Below are 25,588 nucleotides of genomic sequence, written 5' to 3'. Positions count from 1 at the left end.
TCCGGTTTCCTCCCACATTCCAAAAAAAACATGCATGGCAGGTTGATTGGACGCTCTAAATTGTCCCTAGGTGTGAGTGTGGGCGTGGATGGTTGTTCGTCTCTGTGTGCCCTGCGATTGGCTGGCGACTGATTCAGGGTGTCCCCCGCCTACTGCCCGAAGACGGCTGGGATAGGCTCCAGCACCCCCCGCAACCCTAGTGAGGATCAAGCGGTTCGGAAAATGGATGGATGGATTTGTCCTACATTTTTTAACCGGAGATTAATCAACTGTATTGGAACCTGAATAATGGTTCAGGTCACGTTCATCTGATAAAAATTATAAATAAAATCTCTGGCTTTGCTTAACCAGGAACGATTGTGATTCTTTAAATTGACTTCAAAAATAATGATAAAAAATCCAAGTGGTTTAGGAGAAGAATGTGTGCTACCAGTCCCAGAATCTCAAGCTTAATTAAAAAAAATAAAATAAAAATGAATGAATGAATGCGCTCATTTTCATTTTTGTTTATCCTTAAGTTCTTACATGATTTCGCACACAAGGTTTAGTTTTAGAGATAAATTAATTTTTTCAAAAATTGAAATCAATCGCGGTACTTTCTGTCCCACAATGCCTTGCGTAAAAGCTGATAACAAACATGGCGCCGTTTCCGTATTAGCTCTGCTTTTGAACTTTCGCACTTTGTCTGGCGGTATAAATCCGAGATTGCCATTTCATGTCCATATTATTATTAATATTCCGTTCAAGAAACAAGACCAACATATTTGACAGGCTCATTATTTAGTAGCGGCGTGCTGTCTTTCCATCGTAAAGTCCCGCGTGGGTTAACTGTCACGTTCGGTGTCAGTCAAACCAAATTCAAATATCCGTGCTGACTCTTGCGACATGAAGGAGAATTTGACCCTGATTCAGAGATTGAACGCGCACCCGGACTCGAGGTGCTGGTTCGTTGGCTGGAATCCAAACGGGACTCTCCTGGCCTCGTGTGGGGGCGATAAGGCCATTCGGATCTGGGGACGAGAGGGTGAGTCTCCCCCACCTCATCCTGTATAATTGAAACTGTCAAGGCGAATATACTTTTCGTTAAGTATGCTCATTTTCTCTTTGTAGCATCACTCTTCTCCCTTCAACTCTCTTTATTCACCAACACTGTATATAGTATTCGGGTTTACTTTGGCTAATCTTCATTCTTTTCCAGTGCTTGCCTTTTAAATGTCATTCTACCTGCTCAATGTAGATCACAATGTCATGTGCAAAAATCTATGTCCACGGGATGATTTAATAACTGAAATATACTTTCAAATGTCGGAATCACCTGTAAATTACATTTTCACATGAAAAATATTTCAACAAAAACAAGCATATCAAAGTTCATATTGGTGTATCACACATATGAGCTATTTTCTGTTCTTCATGTTTGTGTACTTTATTTGTCTAATACAGTATTGTACTTCCAGGTGACTCGTGGGTCTGTAAGGGCGTGCTGGAGGACGGCCACCAGCGCACCGTGAGAAAGTTGGCGTGGTCTCCCTGTGGGAATTACCTGGCTTCTGCTAGCTTTGATGCCACAACGTGCATCTGGAAGAAGAAAAATGATGACTTTGAGGTTCGTTTTAATTTTTAAAACTGTTGGAAATGTTTGTCCTCTGATAAAATCAGAGGCTTTCCTCTTCTCCTTTCAGAGCTTGACCGTGTTGGAGGGGCATGAGAATGAGGTGAAATGTGTGGCTTGGGCCCCTTCAGGGAACCTTCTGGCAACGTGCAGCCGGGACAAAAGTGTTTGGATTTGGGAAGGTGTGTATTACATGCCACATGTTGATTTACAGTGAGCGAACCGCTGTTTATCGCACAGGATATACACATTTGTTTGCATTGAAGGTGGATGGATGGATATTGTTGTAATCTGATTTCTGACTAATTTATGATCACGCCACTTGTTTGGTAAAATTTTGTGCAGGTGTCTTAGTAAAAACTCAGTTTGAAGTCGCTAACTGTTCTGTCATTGTTCCTTTGCCTTTATCTTAGTGTAAGCCTAACCGACAAGACCAAACATTTTTGTACAAATAGCACAGTTGACAATCTGCTCTCTTTTGTTTCATAGTGGATGAGGAGGATGAGTACGAGTGTGTTACAGTCCTGAACTCCCACACGCAAGATGTCAAACATGTAGCATGGCATCCGACACAGGAAGTGAGTCCGAGCACTTGACCAATTTCTTCTTCCTTGCTTCTTACTAATTTTTTTTTTTTTTTTTTTTTAATAAATGTCCATCTAGCTTCTGGTCTCAGCGAGCTACGACAACAACATATGTATTTACAAGGAGGTAGATGACGACTGGGAGTGTCAGGCCACACTGCAGGGCCACACGTCCACCGTGTGGAATCTGTCCTTCAGCGCCACCGGAGAGAGGCTGGCGTCATGCAGCGATGATCGCACAGTCAAGATTTGGAAGGAGTATCTAGCTGAAAGTGGTCAAGGTGAGTTGATTGGCAAAATGAGCTTCCTCTTGTGTTCTCGTTTTGGAAATGACCTCAACCTTTTGTGCTGTGGTCAGGTGACATATCATGGAAGTGTGTGTGCACGCTCTCTGGCTACCATGGACGCGCAGTGTACGATGTTGACTGGTAAGATCGGTCTCTTTGTTTTGTAAATTGCATTTTTTCTATGAAAGTAGATCAAATAAGATTTTTTGGGGGGGGGGGGGGGGTTGTTTGATTGAGTTGGCTTATTACAGTGAGACTACGATTCACACCACAAAGTTCCTGAATACATCGCCCCCTGTTCCTCTTAGGTGTCGTCTGACTGGTGCCCTGGCAACAGCCAGCGGTGACGACGCAGTAAGAGTGTTTAAGGAGGAGTCATCAACTGACCCTGACCAACCGGTGTTCTCCTTGGCTGCACACATGCCCAAAGCTCACAGCCAGGACGTCAACAGTGTGGCATGGAATCCAAAAGAAGCAGGACTGCTGGCTACTTGTAGCGACAGCGGTGACATTGCCATCTGGAAGTTCCAAGAGCAGGACTAGGACTGACTATTGTCCACATCACTGCACAGACCTCTTTGTTGTTACAAAGTCACAATCCCAAATGTGTGCTCCAGTCTCATTCGTCTTCATTAATTTACTTAAGGTGTTTTAAACAAAAAAAAGCATAGTCCATCCAACAATTCGCCTTATAATAGGTTTCAAATGTTTCGATAAATTATCACGGCAACGCAACTACAAGACTTCTCTTTATTGCAAAACTCAGATTACTAAAAACACATGGACTGGTCAAAATTAACTTGAGTTGAGTCACTGAGTGAGCCACCGTTAACTTATTGTGGCAAGACAAACTTGAATGTTGTGGGACAACAACAAAGTGCCTACAGGTAATATGAAATCTGAATGATTCTGTGTATGTTCCTAAACTAAAAATATTCACTTCTGGATCAGTGTACGTCATAATAAAGCTGACCTGAACACATACCCAAAAGTTGTAAATAAAAAGTCAGAAAGCAATTGTTTGAGTTGAGAGTAAATAAACCCGATGACGTACAGTATGTACAGAAAATCAAACTTCCAGGGTCTGTTGTGCTGCTTCTCAGATCAGTCGGAGTCGCTGTCTGCATCACTGTCGGCCTCTTTCACGTCTGTGCTGAACTTGTACTCCTGGTCACAACCCATGTAGGCATCGCTCATGAAGTACAGCGTGTAGTTGTGAACGCCCATTGCCGGTGCAACAAAGTCCAGTTTGACCTGTCGGAAAGGGATGGAAGGCTGGTTTAACATGGAGTATGCTCACAGACTTCACACAGGAAGAGTGCAGCGAACGGACCTTTGCTTTCTGTTGGAGAGTCAGTCGCTTGATGGAGATGAGACTGTTGGACTTGGGGTCTCCAATCACAACCCACCAGCCCTCTTCGCGATTCTGGGGAATTGTATTTATTGTCAGAAACAAATTGCTGTAACATTTTTCACATATTAAGTAAACTAGCACAACGATCACATTCAGTTCTAAAGAATTAAAAAAATAAAGGTCAGATTTGACCAACGCCCCCAGGAAGTTCAACGTTCCACTACCAGTCAGTACAGTTTGTAGACATCGGTAAACTACAATCACTCAGGGTTTTTTTGTATATATTACAACTGTTAAAATGATTTCTCAAACAAATACCTGAGGGAACATAGGTGCAATGACAGGCCCAGTGACCTCTTCCTCTCGCTCCAGTTGAACTTGAACCAGAACTGGATTTCCACTGAGAACAAAGGGAAAAAAAGTGCCGTTCACTGAAGTGTTGCGATTATTCCAATGATCATTTGTGATTAATACACAGTCCAATTCGAAACAATCAAATCCTTGATGAAGATGAAGCTCAACATGAAAAGTTAGGAGGCAAACCTCTTGATGTTGTCCTTTTCGGCCACCTCGTAAGACAGCTCGATGTTGGGATAGCGGTTACAGAAGCGGGCCACGTCAGCCATTTGAGCGTCAGAGAGCTGCAGCAAAGCACTTCTCTCTTCATCCTCCATCTCCATAATGTCAAAGATGCTCTCCACACCCTAGTTCATTCAGGACGGCTCATGACTCCAAAGCTCGTACGTGGAATGGTCTTCAGCGACAAAAGACAAGACGTTTGTGTACCTTGTCCACGCAGCGCTTGATGTGCTCCGAGGTGAAGAACGGGAGCTGTTTGAGGTAGGAATCCTTAGACCACATGGCCTGTGTGACCATCTGGGCCAACTCCATAGCTGCCAGAGCAGGGCTCAGCCAACCGTTACTGGACAGCACATCCACGCAGGCCTGGATCAAACGCACTGCCTGACGAGCACAACACCGCAAGGGACGTTACTGAAGCCGTCCCACGGCACGTGAAAAGTAAAACCTGCTTCTAAATGCACACTTTGCTCAGGATCTCCTCGGTGTCGGACTGCAGCTCGGCACTCAGCTGCATCCTGGAGAGGTGCGCTTGGAGTAGCAGATTGGTCTTCACGTGGGGGTCGTTGAACTTGGGGTTGTTCAGTTTGTGGGGTACCTTTTGAGCCAGCTGCAGTTGACAAAACCAGATGCTTGCGATTTTTGATACTTGTTTACATCCGCACGGGCAGGTTTCAGCAAGACGCATTTACCTGTCGGAGGAGCGTGTCCTCATGATGCCTGATGGGAATGCTTTTGTACTCTGCAGCGTTGGAAATGATCTCGATTAAGCCACGGATCTTTGTCTTGGCGTTGAGGGACATGCTGAACAGCTCTGCCCAACAAAACAACACTTCAGTTGGAAATCGAGCATTTATGGGGTTTTACAGCAGACAGACAAGTCCACATTTTGACTTTCAGTGTCGTGCCACGTTTTGCATCATGTAGGACACCACTGAGATCTACTGAAGACGCGATTAATTGGGTTCTTGGTGTTCCAATATGATGGCACAAACCGATGGTGGTGTAGTTGATGTAGTAGTAGGCGGCAATCATGCCCAAGTTGAGCGGCGCCACATCCATCTCGTCCTCGATGCTGATGCACTTGGACTGCTCCAGGTCATGGAGTGTGTGTTCCACTAACTCCGACAGGTGATCAGACAGGTGGCGATGGGACATGCCTGCCACAAGGTCAGCACCGAGTCAGCGGGTTCCAGTCTGGGCTTACTCACCTGCTTGTTCTTCTCCATATCGACAAGACAAACGCGTATTTACCTTGCAGGTTGTAGTAGTTGGGGTTCTGGGTCATACGACGGTACAGGAATGTCCAAGTCAGGTAGTCCACAGCGTCCTGCTTATTTTCCACCGTTTTGGTGACAATCTCCGCATTGAAGTGGTCATGGAGACAGTGGTCCAAGTGGGACTCCACAGGCAGGGGCTCATACAAGAACTTCTTGAAAAAGTCCTAACAAAAAGGGAGGAAAAACAAGCTTAATTGTTGTTGACCCATTCATTTATTTAGCCTAAGAAAAAGCGCATACCTTCTTGGAGCCCTGACACATGATCACACAGCGCCCCTCATCATCAAGAATAGGTCTGTTGGCTTTGCCTACCATCTGGAGGACGTCATATATGGGATAGTCCACGTAGCTGCAAGAATGATTGACAATTAATACCAATGCCGAATTTCATCATATGCTTATCTTGCACGCTGCCCCTTTAAGGATGGATGGATAGATAGGATTTTTTTTCAATTGCATTGTTTGTCAACAAAAATCTAATGGGAATACATGAGTAATACAGAAAAAAAATGTTTTGATTAAAATGGAATACAGTAAAAATGTCCACAATCAATTACATAATTGATTAATTGAATCCCACAATTTTTCAATACGTTACTGTCATATTAGTCAATTCAATTTAAGTCCATTCTGTGGCATTTTGCATGAGTGAAAATCTACTTTGGTGCTTGCTGTTTAAAATTTGATGTTTTCAGAGTATGTATCTGTGATTTCTCGTTTATGTCTGCATCAGCAGTACCCCGAAATGTTCACAGTGTTTCATCTTTACTTACGCATGTATGATGCCATTGTAGTACTGCGTGTCCATGACGATGACAAGATGGGCGGAGATGTTGACCCCCCAGCAGAGAGAGCGAGATGACACAACTACCTGGACAGCCCCTGGAAAACAAGATCAAAACAGAAATGATGAATTTCGAATCATTCACAGTCAAATAAGTGCGGCGAAAGTGCAGAGCATCAGTGGTCGTACCCGAGTTGAAGAGCTGCTCCACTATTTTCCGTTCGGTTGCGGACAGGCCCTCATGGAGGTAGCCCACACCGTTGGCCAGAGTCTCCTTCAGGGTCGCGTCGGTTATCTTATCCAGGAAAGGCTCAAGATCTTTCTCAGTGCAATGTAGGAACCTGAAGGATGACAATCATTTACAACGAACCCACATTCATTGAGGGGGGTTACGTTCCAGACCAATAGAGAGACCTGCAATATTATAGTAGTATTGTACTGTATTCTAAAAGCGTCCCTGACAGACATGCTCTGTGATTAAAAATAGGTGAACTTTGATTCGTGGGAGGGGAGTACTCGCCACTGCGAATGTGACCGGGCACCAACAGGAAGGCAGACTGACCTCTGAGGAACCACATCAGCAGCACAAAATGTGAGGATGTCGATGGCCGTAAGGCGAGTCTGCCTGCGTGACGGCACAAACACCACTGCTGGTTTGGAGGGCGAGTGTTTCATGATGGCGTGATACACCGGCTTGGCCATGGAGAGCAGGCGAGTCTGAGTGTGACTCACGTTGAAGCCCTAAAACAACAGAAGGGAAACTTCAGAGTGGAGTATTGAACTTGCTACTAACTGTTTGAAACTTAACGGGACAAACTTTTCCACACCTGGATGTGCAGCTCCAGGGGCACAGGCCTGACGTTTGGGTGGAAGTTGAATGTGGCCGTGGTGCTGCAACCCAACCAGTGAGCGACGTCTTTGGCATTGGACAGAGATGAGCTGAGCGCCACGATCCGTATGGGCCGCTCAATCTGAGAGGAGATGTACCTCATCCGTGAACAGATGACCTCCAGCACAGGCTGTTGAAAAACAAAGGTTTCACAATCATGCTGAATGTCCCATTGAAAAAAACCCCTGCACTTTAGCTTGCGACTTTATTCTTACTCCATTTTCTCCTCCAATGAGGTGCGTCTCATCCACAATAAAAAGACTGACGTTTTGGACATTCTTCCTCTGCTTCCAACGGCGAGACAGGATGTCCCATTTATCCGGGGTGCTGACAATGATGTCTCCTTTACCTAACAGTTTCAGATCTGTGCTTGTTTCCCCCGTCAGCAACACCACCTTCTTGTTCAGAAAGTCTTGGAACTTTTGGTGCCAGTCGACAAACACCTGACCGGGGGAAGAAGAGAAAGAGGATTTGAAACAACTCTGGCCTTCGAGTTGGGCGGTGCACTTTGTCCTTCAAATAAAAACAATTTTGTCCTCCCCCAACTCACAAAAATGGGACTTTTCTATTTCAATCGATATTCAGCCCTTCGCTGAGAAAAAAAGCAAATGACAATCAAAACAAGTTTTGCCCCTCACACCAACATGAACTTGCACAACAGAATTTATTTATTTGGATCACGTGACAAGTGCTTTTGCTTGAAGCCACGTCAAAACACGAACGTAAATATGATCCGTAATAAATCACACTGCTAAATGTACAACAATTCATCATCATCAAATCCATTTTCTAGCTGATCCATGTGTCTGTTGACAAAGTGTTGCACCACTCCCCTTCCCAAGCCCTTTTCTCATGTTGCGTTTGACAGATAAGGCAAGGCGACCTCTGCTGCAAAAGTTTCCAACATCACTGCTTTTGCAACGTATAAATGGACATTATGTCTTTGGCAATGTTCAGCGTGATTGTCTTTCATTGGGCTCCTTTCTTGTCATACACACAATTTGAAAGAGATTCCACTCATATTGTTTGGTTCTTAATGGAAGTAAAAGTGACTCAAAAGAATGAAGCCACTTAAAATTGATAAGCTGGCAAGATGGACTGTATTTTTGTAAATGACAGCACGCCACCCATGGCACACTTTGAACTACAGAAGCTGCTAAAATGAAAAAAAAAACATTGATTAGAAAAAAAATACTAAGAACTTGTCCTGACATATAAACTCAAATAATTCCATAAAATGGACTGCTTCAAATGCGACCGTACCTGCTCTGCAAGTGCCTCCATGGGGGTGATATAGACACAGCGACCTTCCGCGTTATGGAGTAGCATCCTCAGAATCGCAAATTCAGCACAGATTGTCTTTCCACTGCCAGTGGGGGCTCCCACAAACACATTGTCATCACTGTTGTACACTGCATTGAACACTGGAGGAAGACAGAATTAAAATCAATTCCAAATGAAAATGCTCCCTTTGGTTCAATTCAAGATGCTCAACATTGCCCTGTTGATTGTACCTTGTGTCTGAATTGGGTTAAAGAAGGGGAACTTGTTCTGGTAGAGGGCTTCAAAGGCAGAGTTCCTGAGAGCAGTGACAGGAAGAGGCTGCAGGTCTAGCAACTCTGTGGGTGGGGGGTACTTCTCAGGGAGAATAAGGTGACGGAATGACACTGGAAGCTGGGTCTCACAAGCTGAAACAATCACAAATACAGCAATTCAAGAGGTTACTGGAAAAGTTTACAGAGACAACACAAAGCGGAGTCTGTATAAAAGACGCTTCGCTTACAGAGCCAGCGGTCAGAAACCACGCGAATAAAGTACTGTGGGGGCAGAGGCTCGAACACAGGGACAAAGAAGGTCACAAGGTGCTCATCCTGGGCGTATTTGGCTTTGAGCAGAAAGTACTCATGGTGGAGGATGACCTCACTGTCGACGTCCTCCACCAGGATCCAGAAAGCCTCTGAAGAACCGTGAATCTAAAACATGCCGCATAAAAACATTATCGGCTGAGTGTACAGTGCTGCAAATCCTCGGCTGTTCAGTACGTTGCAATTAGTGACCTTGTCATCCCACTGGAAGTCAGGCGTGATGGTGAGCTCCACTTTGAGTGTGGAGCGGGTGATGGGCTGCAGATGGACAGCTAGGTCCAGTTTAGGGAACTGGTGGACATACTTGTGGATGGTCTTCCCCATTTTTGGCATTCGAATCAGTTCCCCTGGAAAAGAAAACTGATTATGATTCTGACTGGAGATGGAGTAGAGAATTTAGAAAGGGGGAAACCCACCAATTTCATTGTGGTTGAGGTCATAGAGACGCTCGAAGGGGAAGTTTTTCTTCTCAATCTTCTTGATCACTTCTTCTGGCAACTTTTTAAACTGTCTCAATGGAGACATTGACTGCCACCTGGAAGAAATGACAATACATATTAGTATATTGCCTTTGCAAACCATTCACTTTAGATTTTGTGAAAGATTTACATTCTCTTATCAATCATCTTGCACAGATTCATGGTTTTGTCGGAGAGTTGAGCCCAGCCTCTGTTCAGAACGATCTCAAAAATAGCTCGCATCAGCCTTCCAGCACTCTGCAAGAGGATGTCAACACACTTGTTTTGGAAAAACATTGGTTGTATGAGGTCATATTTCCTTGGACAAACATGATCAGGCAACACATGAGACCCTAAATAAATATGGAACAGTATATACCTGTGTCACATACACCATGTCTGCCATGAGGGCAAAGCCTTCCAGTTTTAGCTGAGAGATGAACGCCTGAAGCAGCACATTGATCTGTGGAAAGACAAAACATTGTCAAAAGTACAAATAATAACAACGACAATAAGATATCCTTTATTTGTCCCACACTGGGGAAATTTACAATGACTAATAAGAAATGATAAATGTGTTTCATGAAATCCGATGCAGTCTGTCTTTGGGACATTCAAACCCATGTCTGGATTTTGTATGGTCTGGTCATGTTTATTGTACAGAGACAACTGACAGCTACCTTGGCACTGGGCTCCTCAATGCTTTCCTTCACTGGAATCGGAACTCTCTCCAGCAGCTTCTGAAGTTCCAACTTCTCCTCCTAAAAAACAAACCCACGACATTGTAAGCATCCATGCATCATGACGTGTTATCTTGTTGTGATCAGACAACTGTGACTAGATTTGTCCGGAGTCCATCATACCTCTCTTACAGTGATGTTCCTGAACTCAGAAGATAATGAGAAGACACGAAAGAGCTCAATCTCACTGAGGGTCGGCTTGAGCAGCTGGTTGTAGGTTTGAACCGAGTCGTGTGTGATGTAGAAATGACTGGCAATGCGGCCCAGATCAGTCACCTTTGATGAGATAAAGAGACCATTTAGAAGCAGTCTATGAAAAAGGATCATAGAAACACAGAGGCGTATACCTGGAAACTGCCAGTCCTCTTGTCGTATTTGACGAGGCTGTTTTTGTCGAGGACATTAGCAGCTGTGTGCACTAGGTCAGTTCGGCGCCGCTCCAGGAGAGGATCTGTAGACCGATCATCATGGGAGACGCCATACAGTGTCGGGTTGCGAAGCATGCGCACGTACAGGTAGGTGTAACCCAGCCAGTTCACTGCATCCTAAAATGAAGCCCCCAAAACGCACAAAACCTTCAGTGACTGCTTTAATACTAATGTTGGAGGGCCGTCTGTACATGACGGCAACTTACCTTCACATTCTGAACATTTCCCAGCACAATCTCTGCATTAAGCATGTCAGGAAGCTTGCCCACCATCTGACTCTCTATGGGCAGCTGCTGGTTGAGCAGGGACAGGTAATACTGCAGCTCTCCATGGGATGTGATCAGGATTCCTTCTCCCTTGGTGTCGTACTGGGGACGGCCAGCTCGACCAAGCATCTGAAATTGGGTGATAATCACAAATGTCATTTGCCAGTCGGAGGAGCCTTTACTTCTTTGCATGCTCTCGACGCTGACCTGCAAAATGTCCAGGGCACCGAGCTCTGTCCATCTGCCTTTCTCGGGACTGTACACCTGGGTACCTTTGATGATAACTGTGTGCGCTGGCAAGTTGACACCCCAAGCCAGGGTTGCCGTAGACACCAGAACCTGAATGTGCCTATCAGCGAACAGATCTTCCACCAGTGTACGATCCACTCTTGTCATTCCAGCGTGGTGGATGGCAAAGCCGTAAGGTAGCAAATCCTTCAGCTCAAGGTTCTATAAAAGGCAATTCGGGCAGTATGAAGGCCTTTGGAATTTTGCACAAGTGTTCAAAGCGGTTATTAGCTGCTAATTTTATGTTATTTTCTTTGTGCTTGTTACCTTGCATTGTTCTGCTTCAGTGCGCAACACTTCAGTAGATGCTGAGCCCTCTCGAAGGAAAAGGCCCAGCGTATCCTTCTCCAAACACATGTCTCGAATGGCCCTGGCTGTCTTTCCGGTCTCTTTCCTGGAGTGAACAAATACGAGCACCTGGCAGAAAGAAACCAAAGTTAGAGGCCGGCTAAATGTGATTCAACAACAGTGTACAGTAAACCCGCGCAATTAAGACTGAGCTCTGTTGCAAATACCAAAAACCTCCATCGTTTGTTAGCATGGGCATTTCAAACCCCACTGAGCAGAGCAAAAACACAAGGTCTGTGACTTCCACTAACAACACAGGCTAAATTTAGCTTCTCACTAACTTACAAAGATGTTAAATAGTCAAGACGTATCATGTACTTCCTTATTTCCTTGATACGACTTACTACTACATTCCTAATAGCCAGGGCTTTGGCAGCTTATTAGGGTGTTACAGAACGGCGATAAAAATATGCACAAACGCCACAAAGTGGTGAATTTGCAACTAGATAGGGGTTCATTGTAGTTTATAGGATTCAATAAAAGTGAGAATGATCACAGGCCAGAGTGTTTCCCTCAAATGCACAGTAATACAACATATACCTGGTTCTTCCCAGCATGCTCCATTATCTTCTCATAAACAATTTCATTCATGATCTGGAAACGTTTAATGGCTTTCTTCTCTGTGATGCCAACATAAGTCTGCTCCAGGGGAACTGGTCGGAAACTGGAGAGAGAACGCGACACATGTCACTATTTACACTACGAGCTATATTTGAGCAAGCCACAAAAAGGGTCCTAGCTAAACATTCCACATTTACATGGCATACCTGTTGTCAAAGTAGAATAGGCCCTTTGCAGGATCAACACGCAGGCAGGTTGCCACATCCTCATAGTTGGGGAGCGTGGCACTGAGACCAAGCAGGCGCACGTCTTCCTGGGTCAGCTCCACGTTGCGGATGGTTCTCGCCACCAGAGACTCCAACACGGGCCCACGGTCATCATGAAGCAGGTGGATTTCATCCTTCAGAAACATTCACATTTGTTATATCAAAACATTTCCTAGAACAACAAAGATGAAAAAACACAGGGACAGCACTTACAATGATGATGAGGCGCACTAGTTGTGTGTAGGTACGCTCGCCACCTTTACGAGTTATGATGTCCCACTTTTCAGGTGTGCAGACAATAATTTGAGTAGCATTGATCTCTTCCTTGCACAGTTGGTGGTCTCCTGTCAGCTCAGAGACTGTAATTCCATAGCTCGCCAACCGCTGAAAGAGGAGAAATGGTTGAACCCTTTTTTTTAAGATGGTGAAGACATGGTATGCTGGAACGCAGTGAGCCATTAACTATGTTGGAAGGTGGTACGACTTACCTTGCTAAAACTTCCCACCATCTCCTGTACGAGAGAGCGCATGGGTGCAATGTAGATTATTTTGAAGTCATCCACATTTATGGTTCCATCCATGTTTATGTGCTTTCCTATTTCCCTCAGGATTGCCATCAGAGCAACATTTGTCTTACCAGCTCCCTGTATACACACAAACACACATCAAAATGAGTTTATAGAGAAAGCAGATGTGAAAGAATCTCTGGATTGGAAAATCCAATGCATCCCTTCAATGGTGTACGAATTCAACCTACCGTTGGTGCACAAACAAGCAGGTTCTCATCAGTATCCATGGCGGTTTTAAACAGCTTGCTCTGGATACGGTTCAGGTTTTTGAAACCTTCAAAGCCAGCCTGTGCATATTTGGGCAGCTTCTCAATTGAAACAAGCACCTAATGAAACAGTGAGAAAGAAAATGAGGAAAAAAAATCTGTCAACACTTCCAGTGTTCTACGTGTGGGACAGTAGGCAAAACACAAACCTCATCATCAGCAAAGGGCTTAGGTTTGAGTGCAGGCACATGCACTTCTTCATAACCTTTCCTTTGTTTACGGAAAGAACCATCTGGCAGCTGGCACCGCTTGTTGGCCATGAAATGACTTCCCTGAGTGAAGGTTAAGTCTTCAAGGTCCAACAGTTGTCGGGGGGCAACTGCCTGTAGGACAAGGACAACTATCATGAACGACTTTCCAACTTGTACACATTAGGACTGAGCGATACGAACAAAATTTCATATCTCCATATTGATGCCATGTAATTTCGATAACTTTTTAACAACTATTACCATAGGTTCAGTGAAAGGCATTTGGATAAAAGCAAAACGACACGAAATGATGTAGACCGTGCAGCTTCCTAATTAGAACTGACAGACAGTCATCATCTGCAATGTGAAAATTGCGTATTCTGAGGGTCACCATACAATATGTTGTACTGTATACCTTTTCTTCACCCGCAAAAAGCATCAGTCAAAGAACAGACAGGTTGATACAGAAAGGGGACATGGGTGATAATTAAGACCAAAAAACAGGGACTCGCTCAATCACTTGAATGGACTGGAGAGGTGTGCACTTATACTATCTACTATTTACTTATCCAGAGGTACATATGAAAAGGAAATTGCCATCTTGTGTGTGTCTCTCTTTCTCCCTCCCTACATGTCAGATGATTGTCATTGACTGGCCTTAGCTATCGATACACAACAAACTCAAAAGGAGGTTGGCCTGAGCTGTACACGCAGTGCAAGCATCACAAGTCTACATAGTTGACCGATATTGTTACAATTTTCAACATGAAAAATCTGAATGTTCATATCGATATGATAAATATATCGCTCAGCCGTAGTACAGTAGACCATTTTAAGTGGCCTGTATGTAATTTTGCAATGGATATTTCTTTAGCTAATCGTGACAACATGTACACAGTAAGTGTCAATATGCTGTGTTGCAACTACATCAACACTGTTGCATATTTACCTCTCCGTGACCCGTGTCCATCGCTTCCATGTCATCCACACGGGACTTCCTTACCCTCTCCCTGCGGGATCTCTCCTCCTACAACAACAAAAAAAACAACAAGATATGACGTCAATTTTTTAATACAAAAATAAGAATAATTGCATACTAATAAATGCATGGCTACACCTTACCCGAATAATATCCTCCTTCTCTGTCTCTTGCAGTTGGTAGAGAATCTTTGACAATTCCTGATCAGACTCCATTTTTCCTGTGATTCGTTCCTTTTCTGCCTCACTTTGAGCACTTGCCAGCATTGTACAATACTGAACTGTGTGTAGCAAAAAAACATGGAAACTAAATTTGGACTCACAAGACAGTGTACAAATTTTACTGTCAATTATGCAAATATGCACCTAGTTCCAGGCCAGAATAACGAAATAACAAAAGCAACAAACACTTACTCATGCGACGATGTTGGCGAAGGATTTTGATGAAGTCAAAAGTGTTAAAGCCAAGAAGCAATACAAGCTGGTTTTCACACTCCCTGTCATCACTGGCAGTCTGAAGAAAAGAGACAAAAACTGAGTTTGTAAAAACAACAACACACTGAGACGTCAAAGCACAAGAGGGTTAACAGACCTTGAGGATTTCTAGAACCTCGTCAGCTTTCTTCTGAGAGACGATAGCATCATCATAAAAGCGACTCAACTGTCGTTGGAGCCAAAAGGCGTCAATGTCTCGAGGGTGGAGATCCTTTTTCTTCACAGTCATGACATCGCCTGTGACACCAAGCTAAATAGGACGAGGAGAGTCATCCGTACACAATCATGCTGACTTCATCTCAACTACTTAGGCAGATTGTTAACTTACGTTGGCGGAAAGAGCGCAGCCAACATCAGCTTCCTCTCCTTCACTGTCTTCATCTGAGTGCTCATCACGCACTTCTCCATACTTGTCTTCATCACCCTCCTGAGGAGCAATACAGTAAAAAATAATCACCGCTTGGGTGCAAAACTGGCTTCCCCGAGATTCTCTTACAAGATAAACATACCTCCTCATCAGATCCAAATTGGACATTAACGCCATATGTTTCATCAATGTTGTCATCTACACAAAAAGTGAAGATTTGTTAGAAAATGCTTATTTAACAGTTCTTTGGCAGCCAGACCTTACCACCCAGTTGCTTCTTTTGAACATACCCATATTCTGCAAATCTTTGTCACCCCCATAGTCTGTGATTTTCTTGCCCAGGTTGACCAGCACGTGGTAGCGTGTGTCATCGGCAGGTCCAAGAAGCTGCTCCACCTCACGCCGCCTCTCCTTATCCCTCATTTTATCATTCTTTAGCACTGCCAAGACTTCGTCTGCTGCTCCACACAGAATATCACGCGGCTGTAGGGAGACAACAGTCAAGTTAATTCAGTTATTGTTATTGGACATTCATTTGAAACAAAGTTCAGATGTCAAAAAGTTGCATTTTCACACCTGATCTCCCAAAGCAGCATGGATGAAGCTGAGCAAAACTTCATAAGTCTCCCTGGTTTCTTTTGTTTTGGGTTTGTATACAATTCCCACCATTTCATCAATGCCCTCTGACAGAAGAGTAAAGCCCTTCATTTTGTTGATATCATGTCTGTCCTCATCCCTTTTCCGTCTCCTGCGTGAACAAAGAAATCAAAAGAATGACTTGACCAAGCGAAAGATCTAAAGAAATATTTTAAATGTATAAAACACATTATAGAACCCACATGTGTCTTAAGGTTTCTAATAATTACAGAAAGTTTTAAGGATAGAAAAAAAATACTTTGAGTCTTTGGTTACATTCAAGATCATTCAGTGAAAATTGTGGAATTTGTGATAACCTATTTTCATATCTCCATGTTCTTTGTGTTATAATGCATTGTATGAGAATGTGAAATAGCTGTCTGTCATTAAGGAACATGCTTAACCGATACACGTTTAATAAATTTTAACAACCTCAGAACCAAGTATCTAAGTATCTATCACTGAACTAAAGCAAAGTGTATATATATGATATTAAATTACACATCAACTTAAACGGCGGACAATGCACGTGAGGAACTATGATGTGTATATTCGTAAGACTTTGTCTGATATACAGAAATGTAAGAAGAAATTTATCATAACAGTACTAACTTGTCGCGTCTCTCTTCCAGTTTTTGAGGTTTTGTCCTCTGAGCTTTGTCTCCCATCTTGGTTCCCTCCAGCTTCCCCACCAGGGACAGCACTTCTCCCGTAGGTTCATCTCTCCGTGTCCGGTCGATCAGAGAGCGATCAGCTTGCAAGACCAAGTTCGAATTCTGTGGTTCACAATACACACAATGAATTGTGTCCAAGTGAGGCTAACCGCTAATGTACATGCTAACATAAACTGTCAAAGGTAAGAACCAATACACTCGGTCAGCGCATTTTATATCGTATTAAACCAATTTAAACAAATATGAAAACCCAGGTAAAGTTCAATAAGCTAGGGATGCTGCAAAATATACTCACCGCCTTGTATTCATACTGCAGGCTACGAGCGGTAACATCCGCCATGGTGCCACTTTGTTAGCTTTCAGCGTAGTTTTGAAAATAACTTGATACAGGCTCAAATTTACCACACCACTCGTTGCACACTCTTCTTGCAAGTGTATGTGGGACTCATCAGCGTAAGACTTGAACGTGTATCATGAAATATTTAAAGAAAAATGATCCCCCTTCAGTCAAATTCACGTTCGCGTTACGTTACAAGACGGCGCTAACACGAGCGTTCGACCATTTCCGGGCTCCAGTTTTTCTGTTTCCGGTGTCAGAAGTCACACAAGCTGCTGCGGCGAACGTGGAGGCAAAATCCAGCGCCCTCTAACGGTCTTATTTACAATGCAGGTGTGACGTGACGCAACGTTAACGCGCTTCGGTTGTCTGTAATAAGTTGTCCTAAAACGAATACTTACAACTAATTTGTTTTTATTGCAGCCCCAATTCTTTCTAAACATGATACAACCCCTGCAAAAAAAAAAAAAAAAAAAAAAAAACCCTAAACCAGCCTTATGCTGTTTTTGTTGGAAGATGGTGACACCAGCAAAAACTCTAATGGTCTATTAAATTGTTGTTGTTGTTTTTAATAACAGGGAGCGGGTGATGGTCTATCCTGGTAGTTGTTGGCATCAACAAGACCAAATATGAGAGTTTATGCTGGTCCTCCTTGGAGCCCAGCTCTGAAGCTCCAAAAGGTTGGATGAGGAGCGTCCTGCATAGCCATTTTCAGATCTCTCCAGATGTGTTCGTATTGAAGTCTGGGCTCTGGCTGGGCCACTCAAATTTTCATAAATTTGCAAAAATTTCACACACACAAAAAAATCACCTTATCATTACGGTGTTGTTAATTCTAATGTGTGTGTGTGTGTGTGTGTGTGTGTGTGTGTGTGTGTGTGTGTGTGTGTGTGTTTGAGTGTGTGTGTGTGCGTGTGTGAGTGTGTGTGTGAGAATTCTAATTAACACAAACACACGTGCACACACACACTGCAGAGAGGTTCATATTGTGGTGAATCATACTAAGATACATTGTAGTTTAAAATAGAGAAATAAAACGTTTTATTTTTGTTCCATTTTTGAACTTCAGAGAGTGCAGGAGCAGGTCAGGGTCAGCAGTGTGACACACAAGCCTTATGTGCCAGTGAAAACTATGAAATTGTGTGCTTGTGGTGGCAGATAAGTGTCAACGAAGTGTTTCTTCCACACTTTTGCTCTTGTTTACAAGAGGTCAGCATTAGTTGTAAGTTATGTGCTGAATCTTCCTCTTAACTCTCTCACATGCAAAGCACAGGGTTTGCCAACATGGTGCCAAAAGTAGCCCCCAAGGACTTCATAAGTAGCCTGCAGGCCAGTTCTAAAAATATCTCACTGGTGTGATTTCCTAGAAATCATTAACGTGATCAAGGTCTTCACAAATATGAATATAAGTATTAATAATCACATAACTAAAAAGCAGCAAAAGTGAATTTGTTATCCCAAAAGTGTGTATCAAACTGATAGCCCTTCGCATTAATCAGCACCCATGAAGTAGCTCAGTTTCCAAAAGACGAGTGACCCCTGTTCGAACACCTTGATCCATGCTGTTATCTAATATGTTGTCCAAATCTTCTATTGTCCTCGGCCGGTGTCCAAACAATGTGATCTCTGCCACTCTCTGTGACAGGAACACCACATGAGCACGCCTCAGCTGTCTGAGCAGCTGTTACGGTGACGTCATCTGTGAACTCACTCCCAACAGGAGTGTGAAAGAACATATCGTTTTTGAAGCATACACACTCTGTGCGTACAGTACGACCTTCACCCATTAAAAATGCAACACTAACACTTCCTGTGTGACCCCGACAAGTCTTGAATGACGCTTGTCGGTGTTTTTCAATGAGTGTTTTCAGGTCTCGGTAATAACACGAAGTTCAAGCAACCGGTTTAGCTGAGATGAGGTATTACAGTGTACACAGGAGGTGCCACTCGCTATTGTTTTTCTGGCAATTCCTGCACTACTATCCTGAGTCGTCCTTTGTGATGTCATTTTATTCACAAGAGCAGGTTTCTGGCCTTACGGAGCAAATTGAGAATAGCAGCTTTATATTTATATGCTTCAATACAATAAATGCATTGCATGACTGCGCTGTTTACAGTCACACACAATCTAATAATATACAAAGTATAGACAAGACCATTGTTAATGTCTCTCTGTACAGTTTTATTTACAAGATACTATTCTGTGGTAATGCTGGAGAGCAGGATTATATGCAATACATAAATATCAACAGTTTTGTTGTTTTTTTCATTTTTTTGTACAAATTTGCATATAACTAAGAATCAGAAACGGGGAGAAAAAAATCAAAACGGATACATAGTTGTCTTAAATGAAAAACACTGGGAACATGAACAACTCGTACGTACAGTCAGGCAGCCATGAAAATAATGCACACACACAAACATACACGCTCGCATACACACTCACGCGCTACATATAATTGTGGTAGTCTAGTATATTTTATTTCATTTAAATCTACCTCTGGCATGCTCCTGTAGTTTTCTGTAAACATGTGCTGATAAACCTTGTTTCTGCGTGCATGCACGCTGTGCTCACATGAATGTTCGGTTAGCACACTTAAAATGAATAAAAACCAAAGACAAAATCATGGTTCACATATTCTAACTGCAGATATGCATTGCATACATGTGCCAACATCAGAACAATATCAGTATGTGGAAGGATGCATGGGTGGGGGCTAAAATAAACATAATTGTCTCAGCAAGTAAAAATGCCTGCAAACCAACTAGATTGTGGCCATATTTTCTAAAATCGCTCCTGTAGACGAAGAAAAATTCATGCCTAAATTCCATTCCTTGTAGCCAAGATTGATCTGTGAGGCATCCACCCTTCCTTCCAGCCTGTCACTCACGTACAAGCTCGTTCACCCTGCTCACTGCTCGGGTTTGAATTCAGGAAAGATGAACGTGTATTTGTCCCTGCCCTGCACTGTACCTCCACAACTAAACAAGACTGAGCCTCATCACAATCAAACCAAACAGTCAATATTAGAATGCTGATCTGAGGGGTCACTTAGGCGAAAGAGAGGTGCCCTGCTTCTCTGCCAAGGTCACAGCGCAAGAGCACACACAGTTAGAGAGAAAAGAAGGCTAGCAGAGCAGCTGTGAGGTAGGTCAAGCCGGGGAAGACGAGGGACAAACTAACAGAACTTCTTGTGCAACATTTTGGGGGACAGCTCCTCCAGCAGGGTCTCAATTCTCAATGTGGTTTCTGACGCTTGACAGGGAGTGAGGAAGAAGGGTGGTCTACAGTTTGGCACACTGTATGCCTGGTTAAGGTGAGGGGAGCGCAGTTTGCCTCTGACATTTACTCCGGGCTGCCCTTTCTAAGACAATTCGTATTCCTGGGAAGAAAAAGTCACACCACAGAAAATATGATAAAACTAACAAAATGGATTAATCAAAAGGGGAGCAAAGTGATCATTCATGCATCTCCCTCAGACAGGATTCTCTTTTAATGTCTTGTTGAGGTTTTAATTTTGTAAATTGAGTCCTTGCCATCCTCACTTGGCCACAAATGCCAGTGTTCAATTCCAAAGGTGAAACACTTGAGTCTTTTTCCAAAAAGTGTTATCTTCATCATTGCCACTTGCACCATGACCTATATTCTCTGGATCTTGTCAGCCACCACCACGGGGTTCTCCTTACGAATCTTGGCGGCCGCCTCGGCTTTGTAGTCATAGGGACAGTTGTGCTTGTCAGAGTACCGGTGGATACCACAGAAGAGGTTTCCACAGCGACAGTCAAATCCTGGAAGTAGAGAATTGAATTGAATACAACTTTATTGTCAAATGTGCTGTACGTATGTGTAATACAGCACAGAAGTTGACAACGGTTGAGAACAATAATAACGGAAAGACCATTTAAAACAACGTTCCCGCCACATACCTGTAAGACCCACCCTCTTGCGGCACATGAAGCACCTGCTCTTCTTCGGTTTGGACGAGTCATCCTTGCTGTCGTCGCTGCTCGAAGAAGCTATGGGAGTTGCGCTCGAGGCAGCAGGCTGGTTTACAACTGTAGATGAGAGAACAAATATCTATTTTTTAAAAGGACAAATGATCTCATCTAAGCTGCAAATGCAGCAGAATTGGGACACTTCTTTGAAGTGATGCCAGCACAGTAAATTTCAACGAAAAACTAAATGCAAACGTATCCTTTATCTATTGTACACCATTTTCCTTAGCATCACTCCATGTTACCCAGACAGTAATTCATGTAGGCTCCATCTTGAAATTACCCCTTTCTGCCCTGTTGAGTGGGCTTCTACTAGCCAGCAGCTAATCCAAAAATGTCTTCTGGTGTGGAGTTATTTTTAAACAGGTCTATTTCTAGACAGGGTTGCTTTCTTAGATGCAGAAAGAAAACCCCTGTGGTTCAGTGCATGGAATGTAACATGGCCTCACAGAAGACTGTTTGCTCAAATATGCGTGCATGTTTACCAGGTTCTAGGGATTCAGGCTTGTCCTCTGTCGAGATGCTCATCTCTGTCATTTGTTGAGTCACAGGAAGCGATCCTTGAATAGTTCTGTAGGTGTGGGGGAAAAAAAGGGAACATGAGGCAAAAGCAGGAGAGCAGCATCCAGTCAGCAGCCAGTAAGAGCAAATCACTTGATACAGACCTAGACATGTCTGGCGAGGAGGCAGGGCGGGCATCAACCTTGGCTAGACTAGCTTCTAGTCTCTGGATTGCAGACACCTCTGAGGTAGGACTAGAAGTTGAGCCTGCATGAGCACAAATTTAGCAAAGTTAGACAGCACAAATGACCATTGAGCTCTTTAGAACGTTAAGTCAGATGCTAATCAGATCTCTGTTTTATGCCCCTTTCTCCACTTAAAATTATGGAGCTAGTCTATTGTTAAGATTTTGATGGTTGACTCCCAAGATTGACCTTATAAGTGAATGTAACCTTGGATAATGCCATTAAGGAAAACAGCTGTCTTTCATTACGCTGAGTGGAAAAACAGAGCGGGAGGGTAGGGTGTGCTGGGAATACACACTCGCTGAATGAGAGTCATAAATGAATTTCAAAACAATTCCTCTTGCTCCTTTAGAGACTTAAACTTTAGCTATAGGAGCACTCGGGTTGCATTGTTTTGCAAGGTGGCTAATCCAAAAATTGGAACCGAGTGCACCTTTTCATATTTTGTTGTGGTCTAACATACCCATAGGGCTAAGGGGGCTCATCCTGTCGCTGCTCTGTTGCCTTGTCAGGTGTTCCTTGTAGCATACAGAGCACATTCCATTGGTTCTTGGGTTGCCATAGAAACCACAGCCTGTGGCACACAGCATGGGCACCGGACTCTGGTTTGTCTCTTGGGCCATTGCTGATAAGATGAGAAGGACAGAGTGTGATTACATTCTTTTGAAAACCTGAAACACCAGATGCATGGGTGAAGAAAATCACCACCTGACAGAAAATGGAGCATTGTTCAGCCTTCACCGCCCTCCCCGAGTGAGTGCTGCCAACAGTTGCCATTACTCTCCCTGGAGCTGACGCACCATTTGTCATCAAGGAAACCTCACCCCACGTGATCTATCAGCATGATGACGCCATCCTACTTTTGTCCATTTCATAGAACATTGTGTAAATACTGTTCTCAATTTTACTTTCGTACTGCATAATGACTTGACTCACCACCATGTGATAATTACAATAATTACACACCCTTATTAGACAAATGTAGCCGGTTCACTCTCAGCAAAAATGAAGCAAAAATAATCATGGAAATTACACCCTCTTCACTTCTCTGTAGAGACATCTTACCAAATAAGGCCTTTCAAAACTTCCTCACTTACACGCAACCCCTGCCCCCCTTACACACACATATCCAGTAAACATGCATGTTCTCTTGGCAAACCATGTCGTTTAATGACACTGATGTACTGCAGTGATGAAATACAAGCGGAGATTGTGGAATGGGAAACTAAACAATTCAAACAGTCCTTGATGAATGAACAGGAGAAAGGAAGGCTTAGACTAGAAGGTGTTCTGTTCTGAAGCTTTAACCATGGATCTGATCAACTAAAACAGACCACCCCCCCTCAAAAAAAACCAAAAACACCTTGTGCTGCATCACATCCTTCTAATTTACCTTTGACACTGTTCCATAACATAGCAGCTGTTTGCTTGTCAATATTTTGGTCACAAAACGCATTGGGACAGTTTCATGTTACAAAGGGGCTGGCAGAATCATTAGTATCAGAATATCATGACACAACAACAAATGTATCCTCACAATATAATTTCTTAAACCACCGCCTCCTACTCCTTTCCTCGTGCATGCAATGCACGTCAAGGCTTTCCTCGGAAAACCCCACAGGTGACCTTCTCTGCCTTCGCGTCACGTGTTCGTCTGCTGACTGGTGAAAATTCTTCCCTCATCAGCTCGGTAAGTTAGAGGCTGTTTGACCTCGGGCCAAATCCACCAGACTTAAAAATAGAAGTGCTTTAATCAATAAGAAGTACCGGTACCTAAGAATTCCAGAATTGCCTCCGGGATCAATTAAGTATCGAGCTAACCTTAGTTAACATGACTGGACATGTATAAACCATGCACTTATGGCAACAAAGGAATAGGCTTAGCAGTCACATTTGAGCCCTCCTTTCTCAATCACACATGCTGGCCAGACCTTTCATGAAAAGCTCTAAAAACATGTCAAACTGTAAAGGTTTTGAGACATAGAGAGGTGCATAAAATAACCCTTCAAATTAGCTTAGAGTTTTACCTAGATTCTCTGACCTCTTGGCAGTTTAAATAAAAGTGTTCCGATAAAACGCATTGGTTTCAACAAAAGCATCTTAGAAAAGAATGCCTTTCTCAGCACACATAAAGCACTGAATTCTAGTGACTCGTATTATTCAGGCCAGGGTTGGTCTTCCTCTTATGTTGACTACAGAGTATCAGCAGGAAGCTGAGCTCATATTTCAGGCCCTGCTAAAAACTACCGAGTCACATTGGACAGATCAGAACGAGAGACATGTTTTGTTACGATTATTCTTTTTTTTTTTTAAAGAAAGAAGTCTAACAGAAATCGTGAGCGACAGGACGTGAGGAGCAAATGTTTAGTCAAACAGTCTAGACAGTGTGCTCTCGGTTGCCTTTGTTTCTTCCTTTGTCTGCATTTTCCTTGTTTCCTGTTTGGACATTACGAGAGCAGCTACCATTTCTCATACGATTTCAGCCAATTAATATATCCAAAGAAAAAACATTAATGGAACGACTTAGACCCACCAAAATAGCTCATAAGCAACATCGACGACACATCGAATTACCCAAAAGAAGAAACTAATTCAACCACTTGGTAACGCCGTACTTGACTCTTTTGCGCAAGACTGTGATGTTTTGCCTCATTTATCTGGCTTAGCTTATTTATTCGGCGTATAAATGTTCAACTTGTCGACAGGAATGATCTGGTTTTGGTTCCCCCATCCCCCCAGCTTGGGCCATGTAGAACCACAAGAGACAGTAACAAGCACCAGCTATATATCTCTCCCCCATGTTTTTCCTCAAACCAGACCGAGTCACGTTCGAGGGCTACTGACGCGGATGTATCGTGCTCACGATGTTGCTGGCAAACACTTCCAACACGTAAAAAGAGTAAATACCCTCCCTCAAGTTCTTTTCCCCTGTAACGACGCGTTCGCACGTGCGCGCGCATACACACACACACACACACGAGACCGTCACGCACACGCCACCTGACCTTTCAATCCACCGGTAAAGGTCGCTATGACCAACAGTTCCTTGATTATCACAGCACCTTTCTTTTATTTATTTAACCACGACCAGCAAAAACCCACACCAGCTCTATTCAAAGAGTAAGCGATTATGAGTCTAAGAGAATCACCTGATGAAATTCGATGAGTGTCTCGCCAGAGGTCGGGGGCCAACCAACGTATGTGGGAAAAAATGGGCGATTTGTCAGTTCCTGCTGGACGTCTTTTTCTCGCCTTTGCTTGGCGTGCTTGTCCGTTTCAAGGGTGGTTCGGAAGGGTTAAGTTCCCCCTTCCTCGGCCTCGTCACTCCCTGTCGTCCTGCCCTGTCTATCTTCTGGTGATCTCCAGCTCTCTCTGGGTGGATGTTTGTTTCCTTCTTTAGTAAGGGGAGTGGCGGATGGAGTCACGGGTGAAACAACGTGTCGCTATTGGCTGCTCGGGGAGCCCCCAGATTACAGTTTCGCACGGCGCAGGCGCACAACGGGTCTAGCCTTTATTACACATCCCGTCGTCATCCACCTACAAGGACAACAACCTTTTTATTGAGTTATCTGTCGAAACGGGCGAGATTGTGAATGCTGCGTTCCTAACAACAAACTGAAGATACAAGGGTGGATAATAACGCGGTGTTCTGTCTTTGCTGCTTGTTTTCCCCCCCACAGCAGTATATTATCTGTTAAACTAAAAAGGTTACTTTTCACGTTCGTAGATAATCACACCCTCACC

General features: G+C 43.6%; 3 protein-coding genes across 3 annotated transcripts; 1 reads left to right on the top strand and 2 right to left on the bottom strand.

Moving 5' to 3' along the window:
* The first annotated feature begins 626 nt into the window (after positions 1-626).
* Positions 627-3,500, top strand: ciao1 (cytosolic iron-sulfur assembly component 1). Its single transcript, XM_086111277.1, has 7 exons — positions 627-1,024; positions 1,458-1,606; positions 1,683-1,794; positions 2,102-2,190; positions 2,276-2,477; positions 2,555-2,624; positions 2,792-3,500. Exons 1-7 carry the CDS (start codon positions 886-888, stop codon positions 3,024-3,026), a joined length of 996 nt encoding a protein of 331 aa, XP_085967403.1. The 5' UTR covers positions 627-885; the 3' UTR covers positions 3,027-3,500.
* Positions 3,220-17,327, bottom strand: snrnp200 (small nuclear ribonucleoprotein 200 (U5)). Its single transcript, XM_086111276.1, has 44 exons — positions 17,061-17,327; positions 16,704-16,867; positions 16,032-16,203; positions 15,746-15,938; positions 15,598-15,653; positions 15,417-15,515; positions 15,186-15,338; positions 15,008-15,107; positions 14,738-14,874; positions 14,565-14,642; positions 13,574-13,747; positions 13,347-13,484; positions 13,078-13,233; positions 12,803-12,973; positions 12,530-12,723; positions 12,303-12,426; positions 11,682-11,831; positions 11,334-11,576; positions 11,067-11,255; positions 10,780-10,977; positions 10,556-10,708; positions 10,373-10,453; positions 10,072-10,155; positions 9,844-9,950; positions 9,651-9,769; positions 9,427-9,581; positions 9,153-9,342; positions 8,884-9,057; positions 8,633-8,793; positions 7,585-7,812; positions 7,308-7,499; positions 7,043-7,221; positions 6,670-6,821; positions 6,470-6,578; positions 5,937-6,045; positions 5,671-5,860; positions 5,412-5,576; positions 5,109-5,230; positions 4,883-5,026; positions 4,624-4,800; positions 4,381-4,541; positions 4,156-4,237; positions 3,817-3,909; positions 3,220-3,737 (listed from the first exon to the last, which is right to left on the bottom strand). Exons 1-44 carry the CDS (start codon positions 17,103-17,105, stop codon positions 3,588-3,590), a joined length of 6,411 nt encoding a protein of 2,136 aa, XP_085967402.1. The 5' UTR covers positions 17,106-17,327; the 3' UTR covers positions 3,220-3,587.
* A 1,933-nt stretch (positions 17,328-19,260) lies between these two features.
* zfand5a (zinc finger, AN1-type domain 5a) lies at positions 19,261-25,212 on the bottom strand. The gene is made up of 6 exons (XM_086111851.1): positions 24,994-25,212; positions 22,308-22,469; positions 21,764-21,866; positions 21,584-21,669; positions 21,030-21,158; positions 19,261-20,891 (listed from the first exon to the last, which is right to left on the bottom strand). The coding sequence occupies exons 2-6, from the start codon at positions 22,465-22,467 to the stop codon at positions 20,743-20,745; spliced, it is 627 nt and encodes a 208-aa protein (XP_085967977.1). The 5' UTR covers positions 22,468-22,469; positions 24,994-25,212; the 3' UTR covers positions 19,261-20,742.
* Positions 25,213-25,588: the final 376 nt, after the last annotated feature.

The sequence above is a fragment of the Hippocampus guttulatus genome, chromosome 5, assembly GCF_054856545.1.
Source record: "Hippocampus guttulatus isolate MCC_2025c chromosome 5, RoL_Hgut_1.0, whole genome shotgun sequence".
NCBI lineage: Eukaryota > Metazoa > Chordata > Actinopteri > Syngnathiformes > Syngnathidae > Hippocampus > Hippocampus guttulatus.
This window is presented reverse-complemented; position numbering and strand designations above follow the sequence as displayed.

Bases quoted from the DNA above. Each gene is read 5' to 3' on its own strand.
- ciao1 (XM_086111277.1), top strand. From the start codon at position 886: ATGAAGGAGAATTTGACCCTGATTCAGAGATTGAACGCGCACCCGGAC. The intron at 1,607-1,682 runs GTTCGTTTTAAT...TTCTCCTTTCAG, and splicing joins AGAAAAATGATGACTTTGAG to AGCTTGACCGTGTTGGAGGG. The intron at 2,625-2,791 runs GTAAGATCGGTC...TGTTCCTCTTAG, and splicing joins GCAGTGTACGATGTTGACTG to GTGTCGTCTGACTGGTGCCC.
- zfand5a (XM_086111851.1), bottom strand. From the start codon at position 22,467: ATGGCCCAAGAGACAAACCAGAGTCCGGTGCCCATGCTGTGTGCCACA. The intron at 21,670-21,763 runs GTCTGTATCAAG...CCACACCTACAG, and splicing joins TCCTCGCCAGACATGTCTAG to AACTATTCAAGGATCGCTTC. The intron at 21,159-21,583 runs GTAAACATGCAC...TCTCATCTACAG, and splicing joins GCCTGAATCCCTAGAACCTG to TTGTAAACCAGCCTGCTGCC.
- snrnp200 (XM_086111276.1), bottom strand. From the start codon at position 17,105: ATGGCGGATGTTACCGCTCGTAGCCTGCAGTATGAATACAAGGCG. The intron at 15,516-15,597 runs GTATGTTTATCT...ATTGCTCCTCAG, and splicing joins AATTTGGATCTGATGAGGAG to GAGGGTGATGAAGACAAGTA. The intron at 4,542-4,623 runs GTACACAAACGT...TGAATGAACTAG, and splicing joins TCAAGCGCTGCGTGGACAAG to GGTGTGGAGAGCATCTTTGA.